The 11,277-nt window shown below is 66.9% G+C and overlaps 1 protein-coding gene across 1 annotated transcript in view; it reads left to right on the forward strand.

Moving 5' to 3' along the window:
* The window catches only part of CDHR2 (cadherin related family member 2), a 28,610-nt gene extending 19,067 nt beyond the window's left edge, over window positions 1-9,543 (forward strand). The window contains exons 16-29 of the mRNA XM_045026797.1: window positions 754-1,365; window positions 1,910-1,981; window positions 2,308-2,357; window positions 2,467-2,618; window positions 3,526-3,628; window positions 4,596-4,684; window positions 5,210-5,293; window positions 5,609-5,686; window positions 5,909-5,969; window positions 6,799-6,923; window positions 7,139-7,252; window positions 8,341-8,421; window positions 8,605-8,674; window positions 9,184-9,543. Of these exons, the coding sequence (XP_044882732.1) occupies window positions 754-1,365; window positions 1,910-1,981; window positions 2,308-2,357; window positions 2,467-2,618; window positions 3,526-3,628; window positions 4,596-4,684; window positions 5,210-5,293; window positions 5,609-5,686; window positions 5,909-5,969; window positions 6,799-6,923; window positions 7,139-7,252; window positions 8,341-8,421; window positions 8,605-8,674; window positions 9,184-9,354 (1,862 nt within the window). The 3' untranslated portion in view covers window positions 9,355-9,543. The remainder of the gene's footprint in view (window positions 1-753; window positions 1,366-1,909; window positions 1,982-2,307; window positions 2,358-2,466; window positions 2,619-3,525; window positions 3,629-4,595; window positions 4,685-5,209; window positions 5,294-5,608; window positions 5,687-5,908; window positions 5,970-6,798; window positions 6,924-7,138; window positions 7,253-8,340; window positions 8,422-8,604; window positions 8,675-9,183) is intronic.
* The last annotated feature ends 1,734 nt before the right edge of the window (window positions 9,544-11,277 follow it).

Below are 11,277 nucleotides of genomic sequence, written 5' to 3' on the forward strand. Positions count from 1 at the left end.
TGTCAGTCCAGCGGTGGGGCGGGGAGAGGTGGGGGGCGGGCAGGGGGCAGTGCGGAACGTGGGCAGGACAGCGGCAGGACAGGGGTGGGCAGGGGGCACCAGGGGGCGCGGTCAGTTCCACGGCAGGGCAGGGGGCACCGGGGGGCGCGGTCAGACCCTCGGCAGGGCAGGGGTGGGCAGGGGGTACCGGGGGGCACGGTCAGTTCCACGGCAGGGCAGGGGGCACCAGGGGGCGCGGTCAGTCCAGCGGCAGCGCAGGGGTGGGCAGGGGGCACCGGGGGGGGCGGTCAGTTCCACGGCAGGGCAGAGGGCACCGGGGGGCGCGGTCAGTCCCACGGCAGGGCAGGGGGCACCGGGGGGCGCGGTCAGTCCCACGGCAGAGCAGGGGTGGGCAGGGGCACCTGGGGGCGCGGTCAGTCCCACGGCAGAGCAGGGGTGGGCAGGGGGCACCGGGGGGCGCGGTCAGTCCCACGGCAGAGCAGGGGTGGGCAGGGGGCACCGGGGGGCGCGGTCAGTCCCACGGCAGAGCAGGGGTGGTCAGGGGTCACCGGGGGGCGCGGTCAGTCCCACGGCAGAGCAGGGGTGGGCAGGGGCACCGGGGGGCACGGTCAGTCCCACGGCAGAGCAGGGGTGGGCAGGGGCACCGGGGGGCGCGGTCAGTCCAGCGGCAGGGCAGGGGTGGGCAGGGGCACCTGGGGGCGCGGTCAGTCCAGCGGCAGGGCAGGGCGCCACTCACTGGTTTCCTGTCTCCAGGCGCCTTCGTGGGCAGCGTGGAGGCAGAGGACGCGGACCAGACCGAGGTCCATCACCGAATCTCCTTCCAGTTGGTCAGCGGCAGCGGGTCCAGCAGCTTCCTGCTGCGCTCCATCCGCCTGGGCCCGGGGCAGTACCAGGGCAACCTGTCCCTGGACCCCGACGTGGCGCTGGACTACGACCGGCTCAGTCCGGCGCACTTCAACCTGACGGTGCAGGCGGAGAACACGGGCACCGGCGATGCCCTCAATGTGGTGCCCACCACGGTGCAGGTGCTGGTGCTGGACGTGAACGACGAGCCACCCACCCTGGTGCCGGCCTCGCTGCAGGACGTGAGCGTGGCCGAGGACGCCCAGCCAGGGCTGCTCACCACCCTGCAGGCCTCCGACCTGGACACCAACCACTCGCTGCACTTCCAGGAGCTGGGCCTGGCCTGTTACAAGGGCGCGGGGGCTGCGGGCCGCGTGTGCCAGGACTGGTTCTACCTGGAGCCCAACGGCTCCGTCTTCCTCAACAGCTCACAGATCGACTACGAGGTGTGCGACCTGGCAACCATCACCCTGCGCGTGGAGGACACACGCACCGAGGAGGGCAACCGCTACAGCAACAACGGTGGGGCTGGCCTCACGACCTCGCCTCCCGCTGCCCCCCGCGTGACGCTGGCTGTCCCAGCCTCGCCCAGCAGGGGGCGCTCTGGGGAGTGCGGTGCTGGCTGAGGGGGTGATCCCGGGTACCCTGGCCCTGGCCTCGCCCAGCAGGGGGCGCTCTGGGGGGTGGGGTGCTGGCTGAGGGGGTGATCCCGGGTACCCTGGCCCTGGCCCCACCCAGCAGGGGGCGCTCTGGAGGGTGGGGTGCAGGGGGCGCTCTGGGGGGTGGGGTGCTGGCTGAGGGGGTGATCCCGGGTACTCCGGCCCTGGCCCCACCCAGCAGGGGGCGCTCTGGAGGGTGGGGTGCAGGGGGCGCTCTGGGGGGTGGGGTGCTGGCTGAGGGGGGTGATCCAGGCTGCCCTGGCTGCAGCAGCAGCGATCGGTGCACGTGGATGGAGGAAGGTTTTGAAGGTCCTGTGGGGCGGGGCTGGGAGACGCGCCTGGTGCCTGGGGGCGCTGCAGAGACCCCTGATCTGTGACGAGGGCTCTCGCTTCCGTGTCCTTCGCAGCAACACTGAGGATCCTGATCAGTGACGTGAACGACAACAGCCCGGAGTTCCTGCGCATCAACAACACCTTTGGTGAGAGTGCAGGCTCGGGCGGCCCTGCGTGGGTGTCAGCCGAGTCCCTGCGCCCAGCCAGCGAGGCCTCCTGAGCGCTGGCAGGGCCGAGCTTTGGGAGCAGGGTGGGGCGCCCACCGTGCAGCAGTGGGTGCCCGTCACTTACAGCCCCTGCATGCGAGTGGTGGCACGGGAGCTGTGAGCTTGGCAGGTGCCCGGTTTTGCCCAGCTCAGGGCTGCCCAGCGGGCTCCAGCAGAGGGTGGCTGCAGCTGCCAGCTGCCGTGTGCCGTTGTGAGCCGAGCCGAGCGCTGGCCGCCACTGAGCCGTCTTCCTGTCTCCTTCGCAGTTGTGGTCCCTGAGGTCTCCCCCGTGGATCTGCCGGTGGCTGTGGTCAAGGTGAGGAGGCTGTGAGTCTGGGGCAGCGGCCCTTGGGGGCTTGCGGGGTGCAGCCCCGAGCAGGGGGCTGTGCCGGTGGGGCCATGACATGCCCGGTCTCCTGTCGCAGGCCACAGACGCCGACTCGGGGCCACGCGGAGCCATCACCTTCAGCATCTCCAAAGTCCTGTTCCTCCAGGACAACGGGCCCTCCCACACCCTCACCAGTGTCTTCAAGGTGGCGACGACGGCTGAGGGGGACCTCTACGTTGGCAGCATCCAGTAATGCCAGGGCAGGGAGAGAGCTGGGCCTGGGGGGCAGCGGGGCAGGGAGAGAGCTGGGCCTGGGGGGCAGCGGGGCAGGGAGAGAGCTGGGCCTGGGGGGCAGTGGGGCAGGCGTAGCTGGGCCTGGGGGGCAGCGGGGCAGGCGTAGCTGGCGCTGGGAGGCAGCGGGGCAGGGGTAGCTGGGCCTGGGGGGCAGTGGGGCAGGCGTAGCTGGTGCTGGGGGGCAGCGGGGCAGGGGTAGCTGGGTTTGGGGGGCAGCGGGGCAGGCGTAGCTGGGTTTGGGGGCAGTGGGGCAGGCATAGCTGGGCCTGGGGGGCAGCGGGGCAGGGGTAGCTGGGCCTGGGGGGCAGCGGGGCAGGCGTAGCTGGCGCTGGGGGGCAGCGGGGCAGGCGTAGCTGGGCCTGGGGGGCAGCGGGGCAGGCGTAGCTGGCGCTGGGGGGCAGCGGGGCAGGGGTAGCTGGGCCTGGGGGGCAGTGGAGCAGGCGTAGCTGGCGCTGGGGGGCAGCGGGGCAGGGGTAGCTGGGCCTGGGGGGCAGCGGGGCAGGGGTAGCTGGGTTTGGGGGGCAGCGGGGCAGGCGTAGCTGGGTTTGGGGGGCAGCGGGGCAGGGGTAGCTGGGTTTGGGGGGCAGCGGGGCAGGGGTAGCTGGCGCTGGGGGGCAGCGGGGCAGGCGTAGCTGGGTTTGGGGGGCAGCGGGGCAGGCGTAGCTGGGCCTGGGGGGCAGCGGGGCAGGGGTAGCTGGGCCTGGGGGGCAGCGGGGCAGGCGTAGCTGGGCCTGGGGGGCAGCGGGGCAGGGGTAGCTGGGTTTGGGGGGCAGCGGGGCAGGGGTAGCTGGGTTTGGGGGGCAGCGGGGCAGGGGTAGCTGGGTTGGGTGGGGAGCGTCTGAACGCCCTGCTGTCCTGACAGAGTTGCAAGCAACCTGGATGGGTCGTTAAAGGGCCGGTACCAGGTGACGGTGGAGGCCAAGGACAGCGGGACACAGTCGCTCAACTCCTCGGCTGTGCTGGACGTGAGTACACTCCCGGCCCCCTCTGCGGCCAGCGCTGGTGTTGTACAGACAAAACTACACAGGATCTTTTCAGGGGGCAAGACAAAGATTCCACATTTATTATGATGACAATTTGATTTATGACCAATAACTAATATCTTAATTCTTATACACACACATTATATCTGATACCTACCCACACCCACACCCACACCCACACCCACACACACCATCAGATGTTCTGCAGCTGCTGCATAGTTACCAGTCCTGGACATAGCTTGAGTTTGCAGCTTGAGTTGGTAGCTTGTGGCGGTAACTGGCCAGGAAAGCCGGGCACAAGGACGAGCTGGGTCACTGTTGGGCAGGCACCGATGCCCTTCCATGTCGGCAGCAGAATGTTACCCTCCAAAGTCTCCCATCTCTCCCGTCCTTTTTGTAGGCTTTAGTTTGAATCCAGAGTCTATAGGTCTCTGTGTCACGCTGCCTCTGGGTTTGGTGACTGATCACCCGTCAATTGCAGGCGTGACTTTCCGCCTCGGACCTGGCTTTGATCTTCCTTCTATTGCACCTTTTCTTTTTAGGGTGGACTCTGCTTACTTTGTTAGGGCTCTTGTCTGCATCTTCACTGGTGGGGTTTGAACTCTGTTTCATCAGGACAGGCTGGGGCTGGAGGTTGATTCCATCATCCATCCATACCTCAGTCACACGTCTAAACTAAACTAATAAGAGTACCGCAGGGTTTGCAAAACTGAAGGTTGGAAGAAGCTTTTACAAAATGGAGTGAGCGTTTTAAAATGGAGTTTGAATTACAATATGGCAAACAGTGAACAGAAGTTACAATGTAGGCAAGTGTAGTGAATGGTGAACAGAAGTTACATTAATAAAGTGAACAATTAAAAACAATTTCATTTATCAGTTCTACACTGGGCACGGCACCGTGCCCACACCCGGCCTGGCTCACCCCCGGCTCTCCCTCCCCCCACTGCAGATCTTCACCGTGGACCAGAGCTACCGGGTCCGGCTGGTCTTCTCGACCTCCGTGAATGAAGTGCAGGAGAACTCGGACAAGATCAAAGCGTGAGGGGGTCCCTGGGCACAGACGGGGCGGGGCAGCCTGCAGGGCTGACATGTCCTGCCCTACGTCTGCAGAGTCACCTGGCGGCCATTTGCCCCCGCGCGTGTGCAGACGGCACGGTGCTGTGCACCCCAAAGGGGACCACTGGTGCCCAGGACCCTGTGGCAGGCTCAGTGCCCACCTCTCCCCACTATTCCAGTCCCACCTTCCCATCAGCCCTGCAGCTCCCCGCCCCCTTGCTGCGTGGGCCACGGGCCGCACCGGCGGGGCCCTGAATGCCCAAGCCGCCTGGTGCTGCTGGCCAGTGGGGAAGGCCCCTGGGGCACCATGTGCCCAGGTGTGCTCCTGCTCGGGACCAGCTTTGACCCGTGACGTTGGAGGGGAGAACCAGATGCCCCCACCTGGCTCTGGCAAGTGGCACGTGTCTACCCACCCCTGGGCCTGCAAGTGGAGGGCTGAGACAGCTAGACTGGGGCTGCGGGCGTGGGGCACAGCCCATGTACCAGGCTCCCCCCTGCTCGCTCCAGGGCTCTGACGGTGGCAACCAGGACAACGGTCTACGTGGCAGTGATCCAGTCCGCAGCAGATGCGTCGCAGTCCAGATCGTCCAGGTACCCGAGGCGTGGGAAGGGGGCAGAGCACAGGCTGGGTGGGGGGTGGCCAAGGCCGTGGGACTGGGGCAGGATCCTGGGGGAGGGGTGGCGCAGGCTGAGGGGGAGGTTGGTGGGGGGTAGCTCTGGCAGTGGATGACGACAAGGCAGGCGAAGGCCGGGTGCTTGGCGACTGCTGGGCCTGGGCCCTGTGTCTGCAGTTGGGACGTGCGGGGAGCCGGGTTGGGGGCTACGGGTGTGGGATGGCACCGCTGGGCTGTGGCAGGGCCAGGCTCTGGGGGTGGCATTGACGTGTTCCCGGCTCACGTCCTGCAGGGCCCAGGAGAAGTCCGTGATGGAGGCGTACTTCGTGTTCAGCAACGGGACGGCCCTGGGGGTGAACGAACTCAGCATGTGAGTGGGGTTAGCTGGCGGGGGGGCGGACAGAGGGCTGTCTGTGGGGGTGGGGTGCTGTGAGCAGCGGGTGTGTGCAGAGGGCTGTCTGGGGGGGGCGTGGGCAGCGGTCGGGGGGGCGCTATGGGCGGAGGGCTGGGGGGCACCGTGGGTGAGATGCCCAAGCAAGGGCCGTCTGGGGCAGCATGAGTGGGGTTCACATCTGGGTTGTGTCCTCAACAGACTGGTCCAGAGCAACCCGCAGGCGCTGAGCGAGCTGATCCAGCTGGGACTGACCATTATCGTGAGTGCGACGGAGCTGGGGCAGCTGGGCTGGGACGTGCTGTCTCCTCCTGGAGGAAGGGCAGGGCGTGGGGAACCTGCCCCCTTAGGGCCATGGCTGAAAGCAGCACGTCGTGTCAGCCGCCTCCTCCCGGGGTTTGGAGGGGGCATCGGGGCCGGGTACCTAGGGGAGCCAGGTGACAGCCGGGGTCAGCTGGAGCTACCAGGGCCTGGGGCACTGCCGGGGAGGGGGGTGTCCCAGGGGAAGGCTGAGGGCAGGGGAGCAGCGAGAGGTTTGCTGGCTGCCCCCCCGCCCCCCAGAGAGCCGGAGCAGACGGCCCGAGGGGGCTGATGGCAGGGGAGGCTGCGTGTTGGACGGGACCGGGGACCGGGGACGAGGGATGCTCCCCTGGGGAGGACGAGCTCCCAGCAGAGAGATGGGGGTCCAGCCAGGAGGAGTCGGGGTGCACTGTGCCGGGAGGGCTGGGATGGCTGACCTGGCAGTGGCATAGGACAGGGCTGGGTGGGTGGAGGATGCTGGCGCGTGGTGCACGCCATGTCGATGGGGTAAGGGCAGTGCCCTGGGGTGAGGAAGGGGCTGGGATGGGCTATTTGCACTGGGGGTGGCTATTAGCTGGCCCCAGGGAGGGTATCGCAGAGGCTGTGCAGCTGCCATGGATTCCTGGGGAGCTGAAGGAGGCGGGTGGAGGTGGGCGCGCTGCAGGCAGCACTGGGTCCCTCTAACACTGCGACCACCTCAGCAGTGACCAGGCTGCTGGCTGGATGGGGGGTGGCACAGCCTATGCAGCGGTGGGGTCCTGGTGCAGGGGGTGACGTGTCTCTATACCCAGGGCCCCGGGACAGTGGTGGAGCCCAGTAAGGAGAACGAGCTGGTTGGCATCATCGCGGGGCTGGCTGGGGGTCTGGTGCTGCTGCTCCTCGTTATGACGCTGGCCTTGCTGGCCACCAGCCGGAGGTATGAGAGCCCCCCCACCCCCCGCTCGGCCCCCGGCCCTGCCGACACCTGCCTGTCCCGCCCCATAGCTCCTGCTGTGCTCCTGCCCGTGCTGTCCTGTACCACTGCCGTGCCACCCCGTGCCAGGTGCCAGCCTGGCCCCGGGTCCTGCCCCAGCCAGCACTGCCCTCGGCGCCATGCCCGTCGCTCACCCCGCCCACTCTTTGCTTTTGCAGCTACAGGAGGAAGCTGAAGGCCATGAAAGCGCTGAAGGTGGCGTCCACACTGACAGCCAGCGTGGCCCAGCAGGGGCCGGCCATCCCCGGGACAAACAAATACAACGCTGAGGGGTGAGCCTGGCCGGCAGGAGGGGGGACCTGCCTGGGCCCCCATCCCTGGGAGCTGGGGCTGCAGCCTGGCCAGGGGAGTTGCAGGGGGGTGGAGGCAGGGATGTGACATGCCCCAGCACTGGTCGCTGGGAAGCAGAGAGGGGGTGGCAGTGCCATGGGGTATGTTTCTGGTGGACGTTCCTGGGCCCAGAGCTGCTTCCACCCCACGTGCTGCACCCGACTGGGCACCAAGGCCCCCTGGGTGGCCCAACAGCATGTGACTGGCCTCCGGCCGTGTGTGCCCCACCAGTATCCCGGCTGCCCACGGCTCCACCTCGCTGTGTGCGGCGTCTGCCTCGGGGTGCGTCAGGCGGGGGGCTGGGCTGCTGCACGCTTGTTGTGGTGTGGCTGGGCATGGACGTTTCTGTGTTGTGCTGGCTGTGGTTGTGTCCTGGTTGTGGAGAGTGTGGCCCTGCTGTTGTGTTGTGCTGGCTGTGGTTGTGTCCTGGTTGTGGTGACTGTGGCTGTGCTGTTGTGTTGTGCTGGCTGTGGTTGTGTTGTGGTTGTGGTGAGTGTGGCTGTGCTGTTGTGTTGTGCTGGCTGTGGTTGTGTTGTGGTTGTGGTGAGTGTGGCTGTGCTGTTGTGTTGTGCTGGCTGTGGTTGTGTTGTGGTTGTGGTGAGTGTGGCCGTGCTGTTGTGTTGTGCTGGCTGTGATTGTGTTGTGGTTGTGGTGAGTGTGGCCGTGCTGTTGTGTTGTGCTGGCTGTGGTTGTGTTGTGGTTGTGATGAGTGTGGCCCTGCTGTTGTGTTGTGCTGGCTGTGGTTGTGTTGTGGTTGTGGTGACTGTGGCTGTGCTGTTGTGTTGTGCTGGCTGTGGTTGTGTTGTGGTTGTGGTGAGTGTGGCCGTGCTGTTGTGTTGTGCTGGCTGTGGTTGTGTCCTGGCTGTGGTGAGTGTGACCGTGCTGTTGTGTTGTGCTGGCTGTGGTTGTGTTGTGGTTTTGGTGAGTGTGGCCATGCTGTTGTGTTGTGCTGGCTGTGGTTGTGTCGTGGTTGTGGTGAGTGTGGCCGTGCTGTTGTTGTGTTGCTCACCCCTGGTTGTTCTCTCCCCAGGGCTAACCCCGTGCTCAATCTCATGCTGGACGCCCCTTCGGACCTGGGCTTTGACGAGGACTCCAACGCCGACGCCGACAGGTGGGCCGGGAACGTGTCCTTAGGGGGCTGGGTTGTGGTGCCCCAGCCCTCATGGGGCCCAGCCTGGGGGCCCGAACTGTGCCCTCAGTGTCCCCTCAGCCCCGCGGGCGGGCGCTCTGACCGGACAGGCACTGCCCAGCCCAGCGGCACCCTGGCTAATCTGTGCTGCTCCCTCCCCCGTAGCCTGAACTCGCTGGACGAAAACATCGTGGAGAACCCGGCGGAGGGCAGCCCTGGTCCCCCAGTGCTGCAGGTGAGTGAGCGGCCCCCGCGCCCACATCTCCCGTGGCGGGCATGGCCTGCGTGGCAGCGCGCTCTGCCCCGCTCTGGCCATGCATTAGCTCTGCCTCCACCACACGCCACGCCAGCCCTGGGCAATGGCCATGGCAGCTCCCTGGCTTTGGCGCCCACGTTGTGGCCTGGCCTGGTGGCGCCGTCGCTCTGGCACATCTGGGGTGGAGGCTGAGGGGGACGTGGGGATGGGAGCCCAGGACTGGGGGGCAGCCGGCACCATGTGGGGGTAATTGACGGTCGCAGCAGCTGTCAGCCACCGGCCTGCTCGGTGGAGCCAGGACCCCAGCTGACTAGGGAGGGGCGGGGCGGGGCACCCCTGGGGCTGGCACTTCCGTTCGCTCACAGCCTGGCTCCCCACGGTGCAGCCGCTGAGGATGCCGTAGCCGTGGCTCCAGCTCACAGCTGGCACGGGGCAGTTCTGCTGGGTGCACTGTGGCCGTACGACCCCCTGTCGCTCTCCTTCCCCAGCTGGGTCGGGCGGGGGCTCCGGCGCAGCTGGGCGGCTGTGAGGAGCCCCTGACGGCCGCCCTGCAGGCCCACCACACGACTCCGGCTAGCGAGCCAGCTCGGCGACCGGGAGACCCCACCAGGGCAACCTTCACCTTCAGCAACCCCTGCCTGGACACCACGGACCTGTGAGAGCCCCCGGCTGGTGCTGGGGAGGAGCGGCCACAGCGCAGCGGGACTCGTGTGGCAGATCCCCGCGGAGAGCTGGAGCGACCTGCTGGCTCTGTAATGGCCCGTCCCTGCCAATAAAGCTGCCCAGCCTGGGGCTGGCAGTCCCCTTCCCATGTGGGGGGGCCTCGCACAGCCCCATGACTGTCGGAATCCCCTCAGCCTGGCTCAGAGGTGTCTGGGCCCCTTGCTCGCCTGGCTGGCGACTCTTAGCAGGGGACTTTGGGAAGCAGGGCAGGGCTGTGGGGAGCGGGGTGGTCCAGCATGGGCAGTGGTGGCATTGGGGGGGGTGTCGCTGCCTCTCCCTGCTAGAGACAGGATGACACGCTGGGGGTCAGCGTGGGGCAATGGAGGACAAGGCACAGGCCAGGCCCTGGCTTGGAGCAGCCTCCTGGGCTGTGGTACAGCCTGGAGTGACTGGGGTGGGGAGGGGGAAACCCTGGCACATGCTGGGCTGGCTCTTCCCTCTGCACTTGGCGCAGCCTGATTCTTGGCCCAGGCCTGTGTGGCCTGCTGTGGCGCTCAGCCGCTGCAGCCCATGCCCCTGCCATGCCCCTGCCAGGACCCGCCCTGACTGCCGGGCTCCCTGGTGCCACTTCCGCACAGAGGCCTGGCCCAAGTGCAACGCGCGGGCTTGCTGCCCTAAGCCCCCCACACACGGGGGCTGGGCAAGGCAGGGCTCACAGGGGTGTGCAGTGGGGTGAGGGCACACACTGGGGCTGGGCATTTGCAAAGCCGGCTCAGAGACTTTCCAGTGTCCAAAGGCGCCCGAGCAGCGTCAGCCGAACAGGCCGTGCCCCAGGGAGGCAGGCAGCGTTTCTCCCAGGGGGGCCGCTGGGGATGAAACAACCCCAAGCCAATCGCCGCTGCGGCGTGCTGGCCCCCTGGAGCAGTGCCCGACGCCCCCCGGGCACAGGAAAGACGGTGCCCCCCCACCCCTGGGGGAAGGAAGGCCTCCAGAGCAGGTTTTCCAGGTTTTATTACCCAACATCCAAGTTCACAAGTTTTACCCAAAAAGCCAAGGAAAAAGAAGAAGTAAATGGCGAAGTCCCGGCAGCCGCCTGGCCTGGCTCAGTCCTTGTGATCGCTGCAGCACACCAACGCTGTCCAGAGACTAGCACGCCAGGCGGGCAGGCCAGCTGTGCCACGTCTCCAGCCAACGCCGCTGGATCTGCAGGCAGATTGTGGGGACCCTCCCCTGCTGGAAACGCACATGCCCCCCCCCCCAGCCCTGTCTGGGAGCTGTTATGCCAGGGGCACGTCGCAGACCTGCCCACGCGGGTGCCTGGCACTCGGATGAGCGGGTGGCGTTCTGCTGTGGGGGGCACAAGTTGGGCATGGGACTGGGTGCCATGGCCCAGTGCCCCTGTGCTGTTGGCTGAGGCATCACAGAGCAGGTGCCACTGTGTGCCAGCCCCCTTGGCTTGCTGCTTTGCAAGCCCCCTGTGCCAGGTGCGGCCCGTGGGGCTGCCACTGAACGCCCCTGCCTGTAGCGTGATGAGCAGTGCCAGGCCATGGCATAGGCTGCAGGCAGTGGGACAGCAAGGGCGGAGGGGGGGTGCTTGACCAGCAAGGGGCTCCAGTGGCTTGGGCCAGCTCTGTGCCATGCTCCACACACACCTGACCCACTGCCATCACCTATCCCACCCTGTGCCTACCCCCCAGCAGGGCCACCAGGCACCTGTGCTCTGGCCAGGCTAGGGGCAGGGAAGCAATGTCTGCCTCCCACCCCCTTTGCACTTGGGGTTTGTTAATGTGCTTGTAACGGGGTGAACTCGCCCCTCAGCCACATGGCTCTGGGAACGCTGCCCTGAGCGGCTGGGCCCTGGCAGGCTCTGCCTGGCAGCATGGGCACAAGTCTGGATCACTAAGCACTGAAGCCAGCAC

This window comes from Mauremys mutica, chromosome 8, assembly GCF_020497125.1.
Source record: "Mauremys mutica isolate MM-2020 ecotype Southern chromosome 8, ASM2049712v1, whole genome shotgun sequence".
In the NCBI taxonomy this organism is placed as follows: domain Eukaryota; kingdom Metazoa; phylum Chordata; order Testudines; family Geoemydidae; genus Mauremys; species Mauremys mutica.